Below are 25126 nucleotides of genomic sequence, written 5' to 3' on the forward strand. Positions count from 1 at the left end.
TTAATACACTCATTAAGATCTGCTTCTTTATACCCTCTGTTAAGAAACTCTTAATGCTGCTACCAGTAGTTCTTCATCACTATGAAGCCTCATAGGGGTTCCTATTAGAACGAAAACACATTTAGTTGAATGCGTTTTCATCGACACCTAAACAGCGAAGCGGCTGTTCAGCGAATTCTTTCTCTGGGAAAGAAGTCGCTTAACCGCTTCATTGCTTTGCCGTGTTCTACACTGTAGTGTGATTTCAGAGATTCCCTTATCCGGTAAAGCTCCCGAGCGTAAATGTGCAACAATTACTGACCTTAGGGTTAGGGTGCATATGTTTTCAACTGTTTACTTTTTTTTTGCGTTTTATGTACGGTTAAAGTGCGTACGTGTTTTAAGCTTTTTACTTTGTTTTAGGTGGGTAGAATTAGGGTTAAGGTAAGTGTGTATGTGTTTGGAACTGTTTATGTAAATGTGCAACAGTTACTGACAGTGTTAGGGTGCGGGTTAAGGTAAGTGCATATGTTTTAAATGGTTTACATTTTTTTTTTGCTTTAGCTGTACAGTTGAGCTAAGTTCATATGGTGTTTTAAGCTGTTTACTTTGTTTTTTTTGGGGGGGGGATCAGGGTTAAGGTAAGTGTGTATGTGTTTGGAAATGTTTCTGTTCTGAGGGGTCGACATTTTCAGCTTTTGCTGAAATAGGGTTGATGAAACATCATTCGCTGTTTTAAGCGTACGATGTTGTAATATAGATCCCCCCTCATAGTTCTATATACTTGCCCCTTAATGACATTTCGAGTGACATGTCTCGGATGCATACTGCTTCTATGCAAGTTATTTTTCCTAGTAGGTTTCCTATAAATATTTGTGACCATATGTGTTAGTTCTGCTTTGTTGACCTTGACGTCAAGAAATTCAATTTCATCACACGAAAATTTATACGTAAACCTTAAAAAAAAACAGTTGATCGTTGCAAATCTATAAATTCTACCAGTCTGCTGTCCCTTTCCACAGCAGAAAGACATAGTCCACAAATCTAGAATACCACAAAATATGATCAGAAAAGCCATCAGCTTGTAGTACATCCCTCTCCCATTGTACTAGTACCAGGTTGGCGTAGCTGTTGACACAAGCCGTGTCCATAGCTACACCAACCTTCTGTGCAAAAAATTCTTCTTCAAATAGGAACATATTGTTCTCGAATACAAGTTCTAATAATGTACACAATAATTCAGTTTTAGCAGTAGATACACAATTGGAACACAGACCCTATTATGCAGACAGAGTCATTACTGAAACCAATGAAGTTAAAGATAGACAAGAGGTGATTAGATTTCCTCTAACATATTCTTTGGATGTACAGGGTGTTTGTGACATTATTAAGAGGAATTGGGCTATACTTGGCACCATGGATGAACTAAATGATGTTATAGACACAGTTCCACATTTTTCTTTTAAGAACAACAAATCACTGAAAAGATTCTTATGTTATAATGGGTCTAGGACTATTCACTGAAAAGCGCATTTCACTTAAAGTCAAATGACTGTTCACAAATCACTGAAAGCTCAATTCACTGAAAACTCAATTCACTGAAAGTTATATATGGCCTTTCCCCCCACTGTTGTGCGACCCTGGAGTTAGTATATGTAGTAAGGAGGGGGGGGCACTGCCCCCCACATATTTTGGATATATATATTTTGGATATATATTAAGTTCAGAAAACAGTATTTTATTGGAATTGCAAGTACCTATGTATATAGTTCAAAATATTTAAAATAGGTGGCTACGCCCCCCACACCCCCCTTACTATACATACCAACTCCAGGGTCGCACAACAGTGGGGAAAAGGCCATATGCAACTTTCAGTGAAATGTGTTTCAGTGAATTGTGCACAGTCAAATGTGCTTTCAGTGAATAGTCCTAGACCCGTTATAATTCCTCTCTCTGTAATAAGGAGAAGATATCAGATAGGAAAGGAACTTTTCAGTGTCGAAATTGCACAGCATGTAAGTTCATTCATATGGGTTTGCAAGGGATGGACAACTTCCCAAAGGATACTATTATGCATTTCTTTGCATTTAGTTTTAGTCTATGGCTCTGACACCAGTTGTTTGTCTGTGTCAGACCTTCCTAGGCAACATTTGTGTCACTGTGAGATTCAATGACAGCTCCTAATTTGCAATTCTCTGCAAATTTAGTCAGCCAGACACCAATGACATTGGCCTTGACTTCTGAGAAGTAAATGCCAAAAAGGAGCGGTCCAGGGACTGATCCCCGAGAGACTCTCCTTATTTATTTCCAGTTTAATAACCGGGGAGGTCCACTGGGCTCAAGGAGCCCAGGGGAGAAAAGCTCCATATTATGTAAATGTAAACAAAGTATTATATAGTGATACTTAGTAATGTACAATTTCAAAATAGAAGAATATTCATTACATACTAGATCAGAGAACAATTTGTACAGAGTTTAAGTTGTACAGAGGCAGTAGATCATGTGTACAAGGTTATAAAAACTAAACTGTGAATCATCTGTACATAGTTATAAAAACTTACATTTGAAAGATTGCAGTAGATACAATTTTTCAGAGTATGGGAGAAATAAAGGTGGAAAGTACATTATTTGCTATGTATACATTCATTAAATTGATGTATTCAGAGAGAGGCAGCTGTACAACAGAAAAAGTGGAGTGCATACATGGAAGCGTTGATGTTCTTTAATAAAAAGCATCAACATTTATATGTAGGCAGTAGTGAGAATCACTCCCAGATGGGGGCGAGAGAAGACAGACAGAATACTATTTACAATATATATATTCAAGATATTGATGTTACATTAAGTTATTTTCAGAGAGAGGCAGCTGTTTAGGAAAACAGAATGGAGTAGAGTTACATGTAGAAGAGTCATTAGCAGGTTAGGTAGATAGAGTGCAATTACATTTCCAATTATGAGACCGGTAGGAATGGAGCTGGGTTTTAAAGTGTTCAAAGTTTTCAGAATGTCAGAGAAGGTGGGAGAGTGTTCCATTTTTTTGCTAAGGAAAAGGTTAGGAGAAGCTGACCAGCGGGACGGTTAGGTTTGTGTACAGAAAGGAGATTTTGGTGGGCAGATCTTGGGGCTCTATGAGGGGTGTATGATAGTAAGTTGTTTGTTAGTGCTGGGCATTTAGTTGGTTTAAAAATTAATTTTTGGGCTGTAGTGAGTTGGAGGTAGTCAAGGTGTTTGGGAAGTTCTAGCCAATTTAGCATGTGGAGAGAGGTATAGTGGTGGGAGGATGATTTAGATTTAGTTGCGAGCACTGTATAATAGTGACTGGTGGAAGATAGGTTGGTTAGTAGGGGAGCACTGTATAATAGTGACAGTAGTAAGTAGGTAGTGGCTAGTGATGGTCTTGTAAGGAGAGAGAAAATGGGAGTTTCTGTATAGCAGGCCAAGTTTCTGATGTGTTTTCTTGATATTTAGCTTAATATGTGTTTCGAATTTTAGGTTTTCATCAATAGTAACCCCAAGAAGTTTAGCCAAAGGAACAACTTCTATGGTGGAGTTGGCATGGCTGATAATATTGAAAAAGTGTGTTTGTCAAGAGGGAGGGTTTTTGAGGGAGAGAAATGTAGAATTGGATTTGTTGGCATTTAGAGAGGTGGTTTTGAAATCCAGTTCTCAGTAGTTGAAAAGGCAATTTGAGTTTTTGTTTGGAGCTCTGGGGGGTTAAAAGCAGAGCAGTCTAAAGTTGAGTTGTCTGCATATTGCACTATCTTAGTGTTAAGAATGGCAGCATGGAAATCATTAATAAATATATTAAAGAGCATTGGGCAGAGTATGGATCCCTGCGTTACACCGGTTGGGGTAGGTAGGAAGGGTGAGGTGCCAGTTTGCCATTTCACAGACTGAGATCTGTCAGAGGGGTAGCTGATGGAACCAGGTTAGGGTACTTTGAGAGAGATTAAGGTTAGAAAGGTGGTTCAGAAGGAACGCCCTGGAGAGATCTAGTAGGACTGTGGATATAATTTCTCCAGAGTCACGGGCATAGTTTACTATTGTCTAGGAAAGACAGAAGAGCAGTTATTGTACTATAGCCAGGACAGAAACCATGTTGTGTAGGGGTGAGGAGCGGATTATTGGTAAGGAAAGGCAAGAACTGGAGGTGGATGCATTTTTCAAGAATTTGTGAGATTGGGGGGAGAATGGCTATTGGTGGAAGTTTGAGATGTTATTATTTTTTGTCTCCTTTGGGGAGGGATAGGATAAAGGCTGCATGCCACAGTTTGGGGACACAAATCTCCTGTATGGATTTATTAATGAGAATGCTAATGGGGATGACGATACCATCTGTTGCAAGTTTTAGAAAGAGTGAGGGGATATCGTCAGGGGCATTGGAGCATGGCTTAAGTTTAGAGAGAATTTTTTTATGTAAGAGGTAGAGATGGGTTTGAGATGAAATATGGGAGGAGTGTTAGGGATGGAAGGTTGAGTAGAGATAAGGTCAAGTGGGTTTGAGGTGAGGGGAGGAGATGTGATTAGGGAAGGTCTTGGTGAGTTCTGCTATAGAGTTGGTAAAGAAGGAGATGAATAGAGTGGCTATTTCTGGGTCAGTTTTACTGGTGTCAGGGCAAGGATTGTCTTTGGTACCTGGGTTCAAGAAGACAGTTGGAGTTCCAGAATTGTTTGGGGTTTTTGGAATGATTAGACTGGAGTTTAGTATAGTAAGACTTTTTTTATCTTTTATAAAAGTGTTTTTGGCTAGGTTGCAGAGCTGCTTATATTTAAGAAGGGTATCAGGGTGCTTATTGTGATGATAAAGTTTCCAGGTCTTGTCTCTTTGTTGCACAAGTGTTTTAGTATCTTTAGTTAGCTGTAGGGTGGGGTTGGGTTTTATTCGTTTTGTTCTAGGTCGGGCTTGGGAGTGGGTATCCAAGAAGGTTGTGTTGAAGTCGTCTACGGCATTATCTAACGGAAGAGTTTTTAAGAATGTCCCAGTTTGTTAGTTTGAGGGAAATGGGGAAAGCTGTAGGGTTAAAGTTTGTAAGGTTACAAGTATGAATATATTGGTGTAGGTATGGGGTGGAGTGGGCTGCCCGATGGATGAAGGCTGGCAAGTGGCCACTCATGGAGTTTGGTAAAGTGCCTGAGTGTGAGATTTTATTTGGGTGGGAGACTAGAATCCAGTCCAGAGTGGAGCCTGAGGGTTGTTTTTATTGGGTCTGGTAATGGCATTTGTAAGTTGAGTGAAATTAAATAGATTGATAGATATGGAGGGATTACTGGTATTCATTTTGTTCCAGTCAATGTTCACATCCCCTAATATGCATGTCTCAAGCTTAATATTAGTTGTAGCCCATAGACGAATTTCGAGTGGTGGCATTGTTTCCAGGGGGAATAGAGAGGACCATAACACAAATACTTTTAAAAAGTTATTCATTTTGAGTATTCCTAAGACTAGTTCAGTGTTGTTGATCTGAGGAATGGGGTTTTGGTAGGGAGTGATGGAGAGTAGGCTAGAGTAAATTAAGGCTACTCCTCCTCCTCTCCTGTTTTGGCAGTCATATCTGAGTGCTTAAAAGCCAGGGGGTAGGATTTCAGAGATAGTAATGTGGGGTTTTAACCATGTCTCAGAGACAGCTACTATGTCTGCTAGGGTATGGTAAAGCCAAGCATGGAAGAGGGCTGTTTTGTTTTTTAAACTTTGGGCGTCAACGGTAAGTAGCTTAAGATATTTATGGTTGGTAATATTGGTTGTGATTGGGGGAGTGGGACTGATGCCAGTGTTAGGTCCGGGGTTGGGGTGAATGTCTCCTGCTAAGCATAGGCAGTCAAAGACGGAAGAGAGCAGGAGCTTGGATTTGCTCCTTGTGGTTTGTGGGAAGTGTAATATTGCCTTAGGTATGTGATATTTCATTGAGAAGGGTATACATTTTGGTTTGAAGTAGTGGAGTGGGTTTGGTTGAACTAGTGAGGAGGATATAGTGTGAAAGTGAGATCTGATAGGGTGAGAATGGGAGTGTGGAGTGGAGGTGGGGGATAGGAAATAGGGGGGGAGTTTGCAAGAGGAATAAGAGGTAGCATGGAATAGAGGAAGAAGTAAGCTTATAGATGGGATGAGAAGGGTTTGTGAAGGTGGAGAAGGCATAGTTAATTGGTGTGGGTTAAGTATAAAGGAAGTAGCCGGATGTCGGTGTGTGTGTGTGTGTGTGTGTGTGTGTGTAAGAAGGAGGAGTACAGCTGTGAGTACAGGATGTTATGGTTTAGGATGGGGGAGGGGGTAGTTAATTACCCTTCTCAATGAAATATCACATACCTAAGGCAATATTACACTTCCCACAAACCACAAGGAGCAAATCCAGCTTGGCTGTCTCTATAAAGTAAAACACTTTCTCACTCCTCACGCTAAAATTACAATTGCCAGCACACACCTACTATCAACTCTTTTCTATGCCTCCCCCCTTTTTACAAACCTAAACAAGACAACCATTAACAAACTTGCTTCTTGTTACAATCACATAGCTAGATTTGCCACAAATTCCACCTTTAGAACGCACCACTGCACTAACTTGAAGCAACTAGGGTGGTTAGAGTTTTCCAGCCAACTCCACTTCAACCAACTCAAAACGGCTCACCAGATACTGTATCACCCAGAGAAAACACCAGCTCTGAAAAACATCATTCACCCCTATATTAACCTGCAATCTTTACGCTCCTCCAATAAGATCTTAGCTCAAACTACCAAAGCCAATAATTCTGCTGGGGATTCTCTATTCTCCAACTTTGTAGGTAAAATGTGGAACTCCCTACCGACCATGCTCACCTCAGAACCTTCACTCCTACAATTCAAAAAAAGGCTTAAACCCCATCTCAATACTCTCTGGCAATGTCCCTGTTCCAAACCTGATTAACCACTATAATTTACCCTTCTCTTACCTCACTATCCTTAACCGCTTTTTAACAAGGCGCCTCACCTTTGTAACTGACCTATTTTTTTTTATATGCTGCTGTTATTTTTTTTCCCAAGATGTAATGTATCTTTATATTGTATTTAGAACTCAACTATCTTCCTTTTTTTTTTTTGCATTAACAATGTTCATATGTCTGTTATGTACCTGGAGCTTTTCTCCCCGGGCCTCTGCTGAAAATGGACATGTATCCAGTCGGACTCTCCCGGTTAACAAATGTAAAATAAAATAAAATAAATAAATAAATAAATAAATAAATAAATAAATTAGTGGAGGTTGGGAGGGGGAAGGGTTGTGATTGGATTGGCTTAGAGAGGAAGGGGAGGAGAAATTAGGTTAGAATAAATGTAGGAGTAGTGGGGGCGGGTGGGAATTGATAGTCGGGTAGGGGAGAAGAGTGAACCCACAGGGCGAATGGAGCAGGTAGAAGCAAGATGGGGAAATGAGCAGTTGCCAGAACCAGTGACACAGCTCACTTTCACATTGAGCTACTGGGATCCACAGGTAACTGACTGATAGGAATTTGGCTGTGGTCAGGAGCTAAAAAGAGGGATAACTCCCTGAAGTTAGTAAAGTCTACAACTAGTCGCCAGGCAAAAGGTAAGGACAAATATCACAGAGCTCGAGAGCTATTTGGGTAAAACATGGGGAATTGGTTGGGATAGTAAGGACTTATACTGCCCATCCAGTGGCGTTTCCAAGGAAATGCAGTAGCTTTACAAAGTAAATGATGAGAGAGGGGTTTAAAAAGTATGGTGGTAATGGCCAGCTGGTATGCACACCGCGGTAAAAGTCTAGCATGCAGTTAAATACTGACTAGTCTGTTAAGAGGCATACAACAAGTACAACACCTACACACTAAAGGTATCTGTTTAAAACAAGTTTTCTTGTGACTGGCCTCTTTGTAGAGGTGGACTCCCCAATTCTAACTTCTTGGGTCCTGTCTGTGAGTCAGTTGGCTATCCACTGGGTGACATATGGGTTTGTACCCAACCTCTTGAGTTTGTCAGCAATGCCCGAGTGGGGAATTATGTCAAATGCCTTGGCCAGGTTAAGGTAGGTAGTGTGAATCATTTTGCCCTCATCCATTGCTTTGGTGACCTTCTCAAAGAAGTCTACCAGGCTGAGTAGACATGATCTGCCCTTGACGAAACCAAACTGGGCTGGGTCCAGTGTCTGGAGGTTTACTATATCTCTGTTGATCATCTCCATGATAATTCTTTCCATGGCTTTACATATAAGACTAGTGAGACTTGTGTGACCTTCTTCTGATAGATACGGAACTACGGGTTTGTCAAGAAGGCAGCCGGCCTTTTAAATACTGTAGCATTCTTTGAAGAGAAAAGCAGCACACCAGCAACTGAGGAAGGACTGACTGCATGCCACATTTCCTGATCCTACCAAGACATTCAACACAATATCACATGGAATAAATGACAAAGTAAAGCACTGAATATCAAAACACGCAATTAATTCAATGGGCAAAACACTTGTTAAGCAATGGGACACAGTAAGTCAGGGTGATAAATTATTCCTCTAAACAGATGGGGGATGCAAGGCCCTGTAATACAGCCATTTCTCTGAGAATAATTCTCATACAACAGACATGGTCTCTGGATAACCAGACATGATAGCTGCAAAGAGTAATACCTGCTTTAATTAATTCACAATGTTGAAGTTCTCAGAGACCGTCTACAGAAAAGTTGTATCTGGTGCATAAATAACCACCTCACCTTTATTGAGAATAAATGTAACTCGTAAGAACTGAGAAAAAATGATAAATTATGATTATAAAATAAATGGTCAAATCAATAAAAACATCACCATTGTTAAAAGGTCAGACAGTGAAACAACTTAACCTCTGACTAGTGTACATCTATCAAAGTCAGAAAAGCATATTCTGTAGGCCATCTAATTCTAAACATCCTAGTCGCTCTTTACCTATAACAGTAACAACTTAAAACTCAATGACAAGATACATTACTGAATAAAACACTATTTTGTAATCTTTGAACAAGCTACACAAAGCAACCTGGAAATATGTGAATACACTTGAACATCTACATTTATGGTACGTGTACACAACTGTACTATGCTCTTTGTGTTTCACTGTTGCAGTCATTACAATTGGGTTGAATCCCAAAGTTAAGGTTGGGAGGCTGGAGCTAAATAGCATTAGGGGCGGCTATTAGTCCCTGCGGAACTGCAGTGGCAAAGCCTGCCCTGGATTTAGAGTAGAGTGGTAAGTGTGATGGTGCTTTGTGAAGGTATGCACTGAACTCCAAGTAGTTGTCTCTAAAAATGTCTTTGGTTGGTACTCCCCTGAGGAAGGCTGCTGAAGTGGCTGCAGCTCCAGTTGAATGTGGCCTAATGCTCTTAGGTACAGGCTTGCCATGTTGTGAATAGCAGAAACGAATGCAGTGGCCTATCCACTTTGAAATAGTCTGCTTTGAGATAGCCTTTCCTAGTGATCCTGCAGCATATGCCAGTAGTAATTGCTCTGTCTTTCGGAAAGCTTTGGTTCTGTTCAAATAGAAGCGTAGCTGTCTGTGTATGTTCAAAGAATGCAGAATTCTCTCCCCCTTATTCTGTGGGTTTGGATAAAAGGTAGGCAGATGAATAGTTTGGTTAAAGGCCACACTGGACACTACCTTAGGCATAAATGTCGGGTTTATCCTCAGAGAAACCCTGTCTGGATAAAAAAATGATAAAAGGTTCCACAGCCATGAGTGCCTGTAGCTCAGAGACTCGTCTTGCAAGAGTTATTGCTAGGAGCAGAGCTGTTTTCCAAGATAAAAACTTTATATCAGCTGTAGCGGCTGGCTCAAAAGGAGGCAGGGTGAGTTTTTCCAAGACATAATTGAGGTCCCAAGCAGGTGTTGGTGAGCCTTAAATTTTTGGCCCCTCTGAGGTACTGCCTTAATAAAAGGATGAGAAAAGATTAGTGGCTCTATATTGTAATGAGCTGAAATGTCAGAGGCATGAATTTTTATAGATGAAAAGGATAGGCCTTTGTCCAGCATCTCAGACAAGTATTGTAAAATCTGAGGAATATTTGGTACAGCTGTGTCAATTTCTTGTGCCTGGTTCCAAGCACAGAATCTCTTCCATTTTCCAGCATAGGATTTTCTTGTACTAGGCCTCCTGGCCTCCAAAATAATATCCATCACCGCTTTAGTGAGAGGTGTGTTTTGTATGACTACATTATCCGCCATGCTGCCAGATTTAAGGTCTTGAGTTGGCTGTGCAGGATTTGATTGTTCTGCTGGGACAGTAGATGAGGCACTTGAGGTAAGGTCCAGGCTGGGCATTGAGACAAGCTCCTTAGGATTGGATACCAGTACTGGTGTGGCCAGTCTGGGGCAATCAGTATAATTTTTGGCTTCTCCTGCCTGACCTTTAGGAGTACCTTGGGGAGGAGAGGCAGGGGAGGAAAGGCATATACTGTTAAGTTTTTCCAGCTGAAAGATAGGGCATCCACTTTTCATGCTTGTTTGTGATAAGTCCTTGTGCAGAATCTCTTTAGTTGGCAGTTGTGAGGTGAGGCAAATAGATCTATGTCCGGGCATCCCCATTTCCTTGTTACCATGCTGAAGACTTGTGGATCCAATTTCCACTCGTGGGAATCCATGAGGTTTCTGCTTAGTTCGTCTGCCAGAGTATTTGCCTTTCCTGGCAGGAATTGTGCCTGCAGATGTACTTGGTAAGCTAATGCTGTGTCCCACAAAGTCATGGCTAGTCTGCAAAAGGGGTAAGAATGAGTGCCTCCCTGCTTGTTTATATACCACATGGCCGTTTTTATCAGTAGTTGTCCCGGATGAAGTAGGTCCTTGAAGGCTGTCAGGGCATTTTGAACAGCTAGCATCTCTTTTTGATTAATATGTAGATGCATTTGGTTTGCGGACCATGTGCCTTGAATACATTTTCCTGCCATGTGGGCTCCCCAGGCATAATCCGATACATCCGTTGTTAATGTCTGTGTGGCTGGGGGTAGAGTGAATGGCTGTCCCTTGTTCTGGTGACAGGCCTTTGCCCACCATCAAAACTCCTGTTGCAGGCAGTGAATGACAGTAACTATTGTTTCCAGGCTGTGGCAATGTTGAGTCCAAACACTTTTTAGGTACCACTGAAGTTTCCTCATATGCAGTCTTGCATATGGAATTAGTAGAATGCAGGATGCCATGAAGCCCAACGCCTTTGTTGCCAACAGTTTGAAATAGGTAGTCAGTTGCCTTTGTTTGTCTGGCATGAGATGAGCCATCTGGGCAGTTGTATTTAAGCTTGCACCCAGGAATATCATCTCTTGAGAGGGTACTAGCTTTGATTTCTGTTTGTTGACTGTGTACCCTAGGCATAGTAGTAATCTCTTTACAAACGCCAGATGCTGTAATAGAATGTCCTTGTTCTCTGCTTGAATGAGGCAGTCCAAGTAAGGATATATTTGTATTCCTCTTTGTCTGCAGAATGCAATTACTGGTGTCAGGCACTTTGTGAAGTCCCTGGGAGCAGTAGATAAGCCAAAGGTCAGTGCAGAGAATTGGTAGTGCATTGAGCCAGCTTTGAATCGGAGGTATCTTCTGCATGTTTGTCTGATTGGGACATGCAAGTATGCCTCTTTTAGATCTAAAGTCACAAGCCAAGCCTTCTTGCACAACATGGGCAGAAGCTGCTGTAGAGTCAACATTTTGAATTTTGGAATATCCAGATATGGGTTTAGAATAGACAGGTCCAGTATTGGTCTCCAGGCTTTGTCCTTTCTGGGTACCAAGAACAGTCTTGAATAAAATCCTTGACCCTGCTCTTGCTCTGGTACTTGTTGAATGGCCCTCATGTCCATGAGGGATGAGACTTGTTTTTGTGCATCTGCCCATTGATGTTTTGGCAGGTCTGTCCAACCGTTTCCCCTTGGCAGTGTATGGAAGTGTTACTTGTAGCCTTGTGACACTATGTTTAAGACCCATTTGTCCTGGGTTATTATGTGCCAATTTTGAGAAAAAAGTGCTAGTTTTCCCCCCAAAGGTGCTGCCAGAAGATAAGTGCTTGGCACAGGCAGGGGGAAGTCATTGGGACTGTTTCCTGTATGGCTGTGATTTGTCTTCTCCAGTTTTGGAGGTAGAAGCAGCCCATTGTTTAGACCTGTACAAACCTTGGGGCTGGGATCTGCCTCTAGGGCGTCTGTATCTGCCCCTTTGTGGCCTGTCTGACACTGGAAAGGACCAATTCTTTGTAGGCCAGTGTCTGCTAAATCTTGGTGGCTGTACCTGTAAGAAATCCTTGACTGTTTGCATAGATTTAGCTTTGTCCTCCATTTTCTTTAACACCTCTTCTGCTTTAACACCAAACAAAACATCATGCTGTAATGGAGCATCTAATAATTTTGCTTTAACATGATCAGATAGATTTTGTTCCTTTAACCAAGCATGCCTCCTAATGACAGAACTCATAACTGCGGCCCTGCAGGAGGCCTCCAGAGAATCAAAACCACACTGCAAAGTATGCTTTCCAACTAGTTCAGCTGCATGCAATAATTCCTGCATTTCTTTGTTTTCTGCACATTCAGAATTTATCAACATTTTTTGTTTAAGCAGTAACACAATATATTGCTGATATTTGAGCATATGAAACTGACAATTTAAAGCCCTTCTAGTCAGGGTAGCAGAAGCGTAAATCTTTTTCCCCATCTGTCCAGTGCCCTAGAATCCCTGTCAGAGGGAGTAGGTTTTTTTGCAGTGGAAGCCTTGACCCCTTTGGGACCCTGAGAGATAGTTTCTGGGTCAGCAGCAGGGTTTTTGAAAAGGAATTTATGAGAGTCAGGAACCCTGTAGTACCTGTCCGGCTTAACAGGAGCTGGAGGGAAGGAGTCAGGGGTCAGACTGGACTCTGAAAATACATCTACAATGTCTAACACAGGTGGAATAGCTAGAGGCCTGTGTTGTGGTAGTAAAAGGAAGTCTCTGAGCCTTCTCTTAGATTCTGAATAATCTTGGCTCTCCCAGTGGAAACGCTCCCTCATGGTATGTAAAGTTTCCCCAGAAGAATAATCCTCAGGAGGAGGGGCTGAAGGGATTGATTCTTCAGCATCAGAATCCTCATAGGGAGGAAGAGAGTATTTCCTGATCAGAAGAGGAATCAGATGAAATGGAAACCTGATCTGAAGATTCATATTCTGTCTCTTGCCTAGGCCTCTTATCAGGAGGGGGATGGGAACCCCTGAACAAAGTAATTGGGTCTTCGGCTATTTTGAGCATCTGTTTTTTAGGCATGGAGGCCTGTCCATGAGGCTGTTGTACTTGTTTCTTTGTCTTTAAAGGTGCTTTAGTCTTTGCCTTTGAAGCTGAAGTCGTTTTAACATATAATTGAGTAGGTCTGAAAACACCCTCAGAAGCCGATGCCTGCTCAGTGGCTCCGGACCCATCTGAGGGAATAGTTTATGAAGGTCCAATAGCTTGAGCTTCCAGTGGCCTGGTCGACTCCACGTGGGTGTCGGTAGCAGCCTGCGAGTCCAAAGTAGCGGTCGTCAGGGGCTGCGAATGCGCCTCACTGAGAACCGGTGACTGGCTTAGAAGAAGCCCCGCCATCGGTTTTGGACCTCGGATGCCTGTCCTTTTCCTTGCGTTTCTTGTGAATTCCAGTAGTCTGATGGCTATCAGACGACATTGTATACTTAAATCTTCTGTCAAAATAGTGAAATGCAAAATTGTACCAACGCTTAATAGTGCATTGGTTAAATCTAGTACAAAACCGACAACTAGCAACGATGTGGTCAGGGCCTAGGCAAGGAATACAGTAAGAATGAAAGTCCTTATGAGGTATTTGCTTCCCACAAGAAATACAATTAACTTTTTCTGACATCGGTCTGGAGCAAGAAAAAAAAAAGTTTCCCCAATGGGGTACTTAGCTTTTAGTGAAGACTTCGGATCTGAAATTCGAACATGAAAATCTCAGGAGTCGGCCGACCGGCACTTGCGAACTGCTTTTGCTTCGGACACTGCGCGGCAAGAAAGACTGGAGAAAATGGCGTCGGCTGCATCTTTTATACCCCTGGCGCACTGATGTCAGGGAAGAGGCAACAGCAATTGACACCGGACCTAGACTTTGGAATTCAGGCCGACTGAGGGTAGCCTGCCAGCAGGATAACCCAATTGTAATGACTGCAACAGTGAAACACGAAGAACATCTACCTTGGAGAGACTTCCTGGAGGATCGAATGGAAAATCCTGAAGGAGACTCCGGATGCACTAGAGAGGGGACTGGGCAACTGGCCCAAAAAAAGGGTCTATGGAAGGTAAATACCTCGTCCTGGGAAAAAGATTCGGATCTGATTTCGGCACCAAGGAGGTGAGCACAGGCTGCTGAGGAGCCGTTGCAGAAGTCGGCACTGAACCGGAAACTAAAAATGTCGATGCTGGTGCCGAAGGCACCACAATGGCAGTAGTCTGTGCCAAGGATTCTTTAAATTGTAGTTTTAGTACCTTTGCGTTTGGTTCCGTGGAGGTAGTCAGAACCATAGCCTTGTGTGTTTTTTATGCCACCAGTGCCATGGGGGATGCAAGTACAGAGTCGATCTTTTTGACAGGGTCTGATTTAGAGGGATCAGACTTCACTAAAGGTAGTTTTTAATAAGCCCTTCAAAAAGAGCTTACTTCGACACTCCATCAAGTCCCGGTTACTGAAGGCCTGGCAGATGTCTCAGTTTTGGTTAAGATGAGTTTCTAGGCAATAAACACATGAAAGATGTTCATCAGAATTGGGTATCTTTCTTCCACAGTCTTAGCACCGTTTAAATCTTGAAGTGCCCTTACGCTTTTCCACCATTTTGAAAGAAATAACTAAACACACCAGCACACAAAAATAAGGACAGTAGGAAGGTCTACCAATGATGGTAGAGAAGAAATACCAAAAGGGTATAACAGAAGAATGAAAGAAATACCAATGGTGGCATTAAGAATTACCACAAATGGTAAGAAAGTCAGAAGAGGGGTTACTAACAATGGTAAGGGAGATTACCAGAGGTACGGGGTACAGAATCCAAACACACCCAGCTGAGAAATAAGGTATAAATCAAGGAAATATTACAGCCAACTGCTCACTCACTATAAAACAAATCAGCCTCTCCGCTCTACAGACAAATCACTCCTCAGTATCTCAAAGGCTAACAACACTGCAGGTAAAGCACTAGTCTCTCACACCATAGCCAGAATCTGGAATAATCTCACTCAAATCACAGTTAATACCTGGTTATGCCCACGCATTACATAACTGCTCTGTCTTACCACTATATATACCTTACTTCCTATAATACCCAATGCAATATCTGCTACAGTTTTAGGAAACACTTTACTGCTGGAAGAAACTGTATTACTGTATAATCTTTTGTTGTTTAATACTAGCCGAACTATGTTAACTTAAATTATCTCTGTACATATATTTTCTTGTTTTTTGCTTATTAGCATATTGTTTTTTACTTTATTTTTTTCTTATTGTATCATTTTTTTATCTCAATGTGGAGCTTTTCTCCCCGGGCCGCCGCTGAAAATGGACCTGTGTCCAGTCAGACTTATCCAGGTAAACAAATGTAAAATAAAGAAAATAAATTGCATTGTTGTCAAGAGATGTGATAATAAAAAGATGATTTATGATAGGAAAGAGATTCTGGGAGGAATAGCAGAATTTTTTTTGGGGGGGGGGTTGAGTATGAGTTGTCAGTTAACCATCTTTCAAAGGAGTCAGAAGTGGAGATGATTGTGGAGTGAGGGCAGGAGGTGCAAAGAATCTGTGAAGATGTTAAATAGCAGAGCTCTGAGAATGGAGCCTTGGATTTCCAGCACGAAATTGAGATCCCATGCAGGCAGAGGTGGTTTCCTTGGAGGTTTTACATTTTTGATCCCTCTTAAAAATTGTCTGAGGAGAGGGTGAGAGAAGATAGGAGGATCCATGTTGTACTCTGCTGAAATTGCTGAAGCATGAATCTTAATGGAAGAATAGGACAGGCCATTGTGGAACAGTTCTGCTAAGTATTCTAGGATGTGTGCTAGGTTTGCTAGTGTGACATTTGTTCCCTTTGATGCACTCCAAATGAGGAATCTCTTCCATTTGGCTGAGTATGTTTTTCTTGTGGAGGGTCTGCGAGCCTCCAGGATAATGTCCTTGACCCTCTGAGATAAAACAGATTGGTTTTGTTTTATGCAATTTTCCAGGCAGTTAGCTGCAGCGTTTTCAAGTTTGGATGCAGGGTCTTGTAGTTGTTCTGCGTTAGAAGTAAAGGCCATAGAGGTAGAGGCCATGAGTTCGTCCGAGACATGCTTCTCAGTAGCGGGTACCAATTCTGCCTTGGCCATTCTGGAGGAAGCTTTTGTTGGTAAGGCCTTGGAAAGTTTAGCTGCTTAAGCCCTGGAGAAGGCCTTAATAGACACAGAAGCAGGGGGTTTAGCTGCCCCACGTGCAGGAGTAGAGATGTCCAACGGAATGGTGTCGGACAATTCTTGTGCGCCTGCTTCTTCGGTAGGAATTTCTGTAGCAGACACAGCCGGGGCCTCTGTGGCCTCGGTTGTCGGAGGCATGCTTTCGGCAGAAGGAAGAACCGAGGACTCTGTTTCAGCTGAAACCGAGACACTCGCGGTAGGCCTAACCGTGGTTTCAGCCGAAACCGCGGGCCGCGAGTGTCTGTCTTTTTCCTTGCGTTTTTTGGCTAAATGTGTAGTCTGAGTCTCCGACGGCATTTTATATGCAAAAGCGGGACCAAAAAACTCTTCTGCAAACTCCGACCGACGTCTAAGTGTCCGTCGGTTGAAGGAAGCACAGGCTAAACAAGCTGATACGTCGTGGTCTGGGTCTAAGCAAGGAAGGCAGTAAGAATGGAAATCCTTATGAGGTATTTGTTTCCCACAAGTTAAACAATTATTTACTTTGTCTGACATCGGCTGAGGCAAGAAAGAGTCCCCAACGGGGTACTTAGCTTTTTTAGAAGTCTTTGGTAGCTGAAATCTCTGGATCTGACCGACCGGCACTTGAACAGCTTCTGCTTGGGCACCGCTGCAAGAAAGACTGAGGAAAATGGCGTAGGCTGATGCCTTTATACCCCAGGAGCTATGACGTCGGGTGAAGTGCGACATCAGCCGAGGCCAGACCCAGACTTTGGAATCCGGCCGACCAAAGGGCTGCCTGAGGCAGGACAACCCATATGTTATGACTGCAGATGCATCCTTGAAGGACATCCTGCTTTTCTTTTTAACAGGTTTGGAGGTGGATAGGGGATTTCGTTTTTAGTCAGATTTTTCAAGCATTATCCATCTTGTGTGAGTGGACTGTGTGGGCCATGGTGCACAGAGGGATTTTACCCTGATTTTCCTAAGAGCAGCAAGGGAGTTGAGAATATCTAGAAAGATGTAGTTAAATTTGTGTACAGAATCCTCAAGTGGCAAGTGTAGGACGGACCATTTTATGGAGGGTAGTCTACTGTTGAACTCAGGGTTAAAGTTTAAGAGCCTATGGCACTCTTTGTATTCATATGGACAAATTTGTTGGAGGGAGTATCTTTGAATGCAGACAGGAAGATGGTCACTTATAGAATCAGCTAGTGTTATGGGGTTGTGGTACAGGTTTGGATAGGACACTAGGATCCATCCAGGACAGAGCTAGAGTTGGTTGGCTTACTATAATAGGTAGGGGTTGAAATTTGTTGCATGAATCAGTGGAGATTTATACTACAGAGTTAGGGAAGTCAGTGGTCAGGGTTTGCAAACTGATGCAGACATCACCCAGAATTATTGTTTCATTAGATATGTAATGAGAGTTCCAGGACAGAACATCAAGAGTGGGGATATTTCCTGGTGGGTTATAGAAAGCTGCAATTTAAAGTTTTATGTGATTATTAAGTTTTCAGTTTACTATTAAGAGTTCTGTTGGGTGAAAAGTTGGGCGGTGAGATGGGCAAAGGGGACAAGTTTAGTTGGTCAGAGTAAATTACAGCTACACTACCTCCTTTTTTGTGGGCCCTGTCCAAGAGGAAGATACTGTATATCCTGGGGGAAAGATTTTGTTGTCAGTGACGTGGGGTTTACGCCAAGTTTCAGTAATAGTTAAGTCAGGAGAAAAATGGGCAGTCCATGACTGGAATCAAGTATATTCAATAAGTATAAGGTTATGCATCTGGAAGAGGAATTGGGGTGAGGGGAAGATGGGAGTGTTGGAAAGGTGTGATTAGAGGGACAGCAGTGGGGTCCAGGGTTGGGGTGAATATCTCTCGATAGGAATAATCTTTTGGTGTTGTATACTTGTGTAGTTATATTAGAGCTGTAGGTGAGATATTTAGGCTCATTTCTGAGGGGGTGTGAGGGGTAAAAAAATTAGTTTCATCTTCAGTAAGAGAGGGTTTGAAGCATTAAATACAGAGGGTGTTATTACAAGAGTGGAGTGTTTCTAAGTCTCTTAGGGGGTGAGAGAGGGGGTGAGAGAGAGGACGAGGAAAGTTTATGGGAGATACTTTAGTTTGAAAAGAAGTCAGGTGAGAGCAGAAGAAGAGTAGTTGAAAAGAGATGAGAAACATTCTAAGGGAGGTAGAGGAAGTATGACAAGTGCAAGTTTAAGACAAGATAAGTAGAGAAGAAAAGGTGAGGTAGAGTGTCTAGGCAAGACTGATTCAGTAAGTACAGACAGGTGAGTGGATGGGATTTTTGTTGACTGTGGTGGCAGGAGTGATATAGGAAGAATAGACAAGTGAGAGTTTAGGCAATAGAGAATAAAGTGTTAGTGTAGGGTGAGGGGGGAAAGTATCGAGGGTGGTGCTAGAAGTGTACAGGTAAGGAGGTGTGCTTCAATTGGTAAGGGTGAGCAGGTAGACAGGGGTGTGGTGAAGTGGAAGGATAACAGTTTTGACTGGAGGGAGTGAACAGGAAGAGGAAGAAAGAAGGGTGGGGAAAAGAGGGGTGAGAGTATAAATTTAAAGTATGTAGGGGCGGATGGGAAATGAGGGTAAGGTAGGAGGACTGGAGTAATGCCCTTGCTACACTTGGGCAGAATGGATCGGGCCAACCAGCGATAGTGGTGGGAAGGCGAAAAAAACCCAATCTGGAAACACCAGAAAGGTAAGGAAGAGAAGTCCACAGAAGGGCAAATGCTACTATGTGACTGTCAGATCCAGCAATTTATTTATGTATTTGCATGAAGTAGGACACACAATATTAACAGAATTTGTCTGCATTTGTTTAGATGTTAGAAAACCTTGTCAATGTGTGCTCATTAGCCAATTAAAAATGCGATCAATCAGGTTTATCATCATTAATAGACAAAATTAAGTAAATCACACAAGCATTGCTTTATCACTGGCTGCTCTTGCATCTCCTATCTGAGGCACAGAATAAACAATGAACCCAAAGTTAAAGGGCATTCCACTACATGAGAAAGATTTTATCCTATATCTCAAAGTACGCTGTGGAAGTTAAATATCAATGTCTTACTAAAGTGGAAACTTGCAAACTATTTCATTTGTTGACTGCTGCCACATACTAAACTCTTGAAAAGTTTTAGCATTATAACAGGATTCTTCTGACCGAATATGATCTAATAATTTGGATGGCTAAACCTACAAGTATATCCTACATGCAGTATAATCAACTAAACACAAGTATTTAAAAGAATAGTTCTTGGCATCACACTGCTCAAAAATAACGTCTTCATACATATTTCCATATTATTCCCTGTTCCTTACACATCCACTTCCCTCAGTTGTTCAAAAGCACCAGCAAATCAGCTCCAAGCTAGCATGTCAACCATTTTCTCCAAGGACAAGACAATTTCTAATGTACATATATACACACCTACTTCCCATTAAAGAAAAACAGAATAGGTTGCAAGCAGACAGGCTTCCCAAGGAAAAAAAAATACTGGTTAACATTTCTCTGAGGACTGCTGCGGGGCAGTGTTTATATTTAACTTTCTTCTTCTGTAATTACCAGAAAGTATGCTACAAGCCAACTAGCACTGGTCAGATAAACTTCAGTCCACTCCCTAAGCTACACTCATGGTAACAAATGTGTTGTACATTCTGATGAGTCTGCAGACCTCATACATTTTAACAGACAGAATCCCTTGGTGGAATGGTCAATCCCACCTGTTCTTACATCCACATATTGTTCATTTCTGATCCTATACTGCTGCCCTGTTCAATAACTTGATTACGTTACCAGTCTATAGATCACTTTCATTTCACTGTGACATGCTAAATGAGGAGTTATTTGTAAACAATGCCACAGTATGGCAAAAGTCCCCAATAACTTTTTGCTACAACTTACAATGTTTGCAGCTCTCACGTTCATCTCATAATGATCTTGCTCACTTTGCGTTGCTCTGGAAACTTGGGTCTCCTCTTCAATCTGTAAATTAAAGACAAACAGAGGACACATCAAAAAGTGATAACCATTCTTAATGTACGCATATAGCTCTTTCAAGTCTACATCCACATGAAATGTGGCAAGGATCCCGTAAATAAATTATGACATTTTAGAACTATTAAAACATTGTTTAAAATTTACTGTAAACTGATAGAAATGTAAACCGAGTTTTGTTTGCTATATCGAGAAGGAGTGCCACAAAGTTTAACAGTCTCAATGAACCAACCCAATGGAACAGGGAAAGGGTGTCTATTTGGGCAGTCAGCAATCCACACAGCAGTTGGAAGGGCCAGGAGTGGGGGGTGGCACATGCAGTACAATCATTTTATTGAGGATTGTCAAGAGGTGCTTAACAGATGGAATCTAGAACTGATCATGTGGCTTAACGGAAAGGAAGGCGAACCTTACCAAAAGGTGAAAACATACAGAAAGGGATAAATCTTTAGTACTCATACTGTTGCATAGCTCTGACCAAAAATGCGTGCGCAGAAAAATTTCAAGTCATCTCAGTCAAAATCTCTCATTAGTGAAAGCTCCAAAGCCCAACCCTGGAGTACCAGATATCAGAAAGGATGGCAAGAAAAGCAAAAACATGCTCTGCATTTTCTTTCACAGATCTCCCATCTGCTTGGTGTGCTTGCCACCGTCAAAGGGTCATGAATTCATCCCGCAAATAACATACTTTAATACAGTTAAATAAACAATAGTAAAAAGGAGTGCCATTGCTTTATTTTTGCTTTACTTTCTGCCTTTTGTAATTTACATCATTTTAAAAAGTGTCCAAATATTGTATTGTTTACTCAATGCAAACATGCACTTTCAAGAAGCTTCCAGCCAGTGTTACTATGTAATTTGCTAATCTTAATGTGCTGCTGGTGCTCAGTTCTTGCATTCTTGTACGTTTGGCCTTGCTAAAGGTATTCTACATTAAGATCAATTTGGTTTGCATTGCAGTAGCAGTGGAAGGTAGTCTGATCTGCCTCTGAGCTGGGAATCACTTGGTCAGAGGACCACTTTGTTTCTTTTAGCATTTTTTTTTTGTGCCGACACTAAGCCAGCGCATTTATGGGATGTTGCTCACTGTGCAGCAGCACTTTACACTGCCATGCATAGTCACAAGCACATTGAAATTAAAATTCTCCCTTAAAAAAACTAGCTCCGAAATTGCCCCAATACCAATGGCTTTTGCATTTTACACAGCCCTACAAGTACAAGTGACAAACTAGCAGCCAGCTGTTAAGCCATCTTTTACCAAAGCACTAATTAAGCATCTGAAAACACAGATCTGTTCTTTCCCATCATCACTGCAGCCAGTTTGGGGATTTAGGCTTCCTGAAGCAATGTAGCAATAGTCTCATGGTCTCATGCTTACTGACAACCACCTCATTCTAAAGCAAACTGACACAGGAGGCGAGAGATGTTTACACAAGGTCACTGGAGACCAGGCTCTCACTCACTGACAACCTGCTTGGTGGGATTTGTGTTGGTAACACAGACACACACAGTATGAAACAGATGGCACAGACCCACATATGCTGTGGTTCTTAAATGTAATCTCCCAAAACCTCAGAGACCTCCTAGACTTCAGATACAAAACAAGTACCCTCAATGCGTCGCAGTCTGTAAGCCCATAAGGCAAACCACCACACAACAAAACATTTTAGTCATAGCAGACTACTGTGAGACACAAAGACGTTCCACCCACCAGAGTGCACAAGGACATAGTCACAGTCATCTGCCTGTCAGGGGTCAGGGTCCACCATATCAGACATGCATAAAAGTCACTGCACCACAGGTACCATTATGATTTCATCATAGTCCATGTGGATGTAAATGACCTGAAACTCATCTCCCTGGACTATATGAAGAAAGATATGATAGAGCTCTCGGACTATACATCCTAGACCTGTATGAGCCTAGCACTGAGCAGCATTCTACAGTTTCCAAAAATGATGACAGACTTGAATAATTTGCTTAGTTTTTGGTCATACTCCAAGGGGGCTCAATATTTGTCTGCCTCTGAGGATATTTTAAAACAGATCATGCTGCTTTGTCAGAGATGGTCTGAACCTGCCGCTCCCCAGATTTTCCAAAACTGACTTCACCTTGTCCAGTCGGGTCTAAAAGTGAAAGAGTTTAAGTTTATACCGAACAACAACATAACTTAAGGCTTGTCAAACAGTATGACACTTGAGCTTCTTCATATCCATCTTAACACAAGTCCCATACCATATCCTTCCATGCTGTAGGCCCCCCTCTATGACTCAGGAAGTCTAGATGATGTACCTGAATGTTATAAACACTTCCCATTCAACCCAAAAGAAAAATCACGGGCAACATTAACTGGGAATCATACATAGTCTCAAACATGAAGGGCTACAGATTCCTACGCTTCGTTAGTACAGCACCCTTGAACAAATAACTGCATGCCCACCAGGGGTGTACTACCTCCAACGGCAAGTCCTCACTGGTCAGGACAGACCACAAAGCGGTCTACCTTGAAATAAACAATAAGCTCAAGACCGCAACTAACTCCAGAACATTTAAAAACTATTCCAAGGATAACTACCTCCTACTAAGTGGGAATCTAGCAAACTTTCAAGCCCCTCCCCAAAACCTTAAGAAAGTACAGTTGTATATGTAAATTTACCACAACAGTAAATGTTCAAATGATCACTGCTGCAGTAGCCTAAGCTATATGGGTTACAGCCTGTATAAAAGATGCAAGAGATGGGTGTATCTTAAAGGTTCAGGGCACCTTCCATGCTACTCAAACCTTTAAATCATCTCAAAAACAGGATTAGGTGCCAAGCACTTCAAGGTATTCATGCCACCTAACAGATGGCAGCCAAGTCCTGAGAAGACATTACTAGGAACAACAAATATCAAATGTCCACACAGTGGCATAAAACCACACTATAAAACAAGTGGGATGGAGGGAGAAAGTGGATTCTGCCATTCAAACATCTACTGCTATGATAAGTGTACTTGCACAACTGTATTAGATTCCATGTACAAACAACAAAGCTGTTGCTTCCAGAGTACTTTGAGTCCAGCCCTCCAAAATGCCACAGATGAAGCCATGGCCCTAGTATAGTGTTTGCCTTGACGCTGCCTGGGATAGTCTTGTTGTGGTGGGAACAAAAGGTAATGACCCAAGGCAAAAATTCTGAAACAGTCTGCTTCTTGACACAGGTTGTCCCTTCTCACCTTCACAAGAAATGAAATGGATCAGAAATTCCAAAAGACTGTGTGTTCTGTCACAATAGTACCAGATTTATTTATGAACATCCAGTGTACGAAGTATCCTTTATCATTCATTTTTCAGTTCATGGAAGAACACACGGAGATGGACAGTTTAGATTAAAGTAAACTTGGACACACTTTAGACATAAAGGAAGGATTGTTCTCAAAGCGACTTTTTTGATTATAAGTATTTTTTAGCATTTTTTATTGCTGTTTTCGATCTATTGTGCTTTTCGACCACTGTTTGTGCTTATATTGCTGTTATATTACCTGTTTTTCCTGTTTTTCTGTGCTTAAATTGTTGATTGCACTTCTTGGCAAAAGTTTTGCTTAGTTAACAAACAGGCTAATACACTCAAGTGTACTAGCCTTTGATAGCAATTTAGTCGAATAACAAAGCATTTACTGTATTTTCTGTTTGTTCAAAAAAAAAAAAAAAAAAAAAAAAAAAAAAAATTACTTCTGCTTTCCTAACTTTCCTAGCTAGTTGTTCCAGAGACCAGATTTGCTGATCCCTGGGCTTTGTATTTGGTTCCTGTGTTCCTCCATTTTCTTGTGTGGCCAGAGGGAAGTTTCTTTACTCACCAGTGAGAGTGGGGAGTACTGAGCTGCCTGTATGTCCTCAGAGTTGTGGTTAGAGACAGCAACTAGTAATTCATTGGCCATTTTGGGTCATTTCCTGTTTTTTTCCAGCCCCCTGCTATAAAGCGCGGAGTTGCCACAGGAGCACACAAGAGCAGCGGCGGTTAATCAAGGTTAAACTATTCGGGCTACCTAAAGTCCACTCTTCAAATTTTCCCTTAAAACAGCCTTCCTTGAACTATACTACTGATCTAATTGACTTAAACTCTGGTGTCATTCAAAGGGGATCCAATGTCTGTCTGCCTGGGATGACATGCTGGACAAGCCACGCTGCTTCGCAAGGGACGGCTTGCACCTGTCACCCCTGGGCTTCCGCATATTGGCAAAGGCTCTTGCCACCCCCATAGTGCCTTTTTTAGGCAAGGCTCAAATTCTAAACCTACCACCCTAGAACACAAAAAAGGAAAAAAACTAAGGGTAATGCTGCTCAATGCCAGAAGTCTCAACCTCAAGATGCACGCACTCGAGGCCCTTCTCAGTATGGAGAACATCGATGTCTGTGCTGTGACTGAAACCTGGTTCAAGGCTCCTGAGAGCACCCCAGCACTATCAGGTTTTACCTCATATCATGCGTTCCGGACCCAAAATCCGGACAACACCAAGAAAGGAGGGGGGGTGTCCATATTCATCAAGGACACCCACACCTCAAGGTTGGTGGCAACGCACGATGCATCGGAGACCATCCGGGTGCAATTAACCATAGGCAAGACTGCTCTGCAATTTGTAGTATGTTACAGGCCACCCTCTCAAACTCAGGAACCTCACATAGCTTTCCTGAAAACACTGGAGGGGATAAATGCATCTCCAAACACCATCATACTAGGTGATTTCAACTACCCTAATATAAAAAAACCCCCCGGGGGATTTTAAAAATAAACCTCAAAGCCCCCCCAAAAAAAAAACCTCTAAAGGGCCCAA

At 42.0% G+C, this 25126-nt stretch overlaps 1 protein-coding gene across 2 annotated transcripts in view; it reads right to left on the reverse strand.

The window, feature by feature from the left end:
* The window catches only part of MED22 (mediator complex subunit 22), a 328154-nt gene that overhangs the window by 192824 nt on the left and 110204 nt on the right, over positions 1 to 25126 (reverse strand). For both annotated transcript variants that reach the window (XM_044058386.1, XM_044058387.1), the window contains exon 2: positions 20222 to 20302. In XM_044058386.1, coding sequence (XP_043914321.1) covers positions 20222 to 20302 — 81 coding nt within the window. The remainder of the gene's footprint in view (positions 1 to 20221; positions 20303 to 25126) is intronic.

Source organism: Protopterus annectens, chromosome 16.part0 (assembly GCF_019279795.1).
Source record: "Protopterus annectens isolate FY-2018-M chromosome 16.part0, PAN1.0, whole genome shotgun sequence".
Classification (NCBI taxonomy): domain Eukaryota; kingdom Metazoa; phylum Chordata; order Ceratodontiformes; family Protopteridae; genus Protopterus; species Protopterus annectens.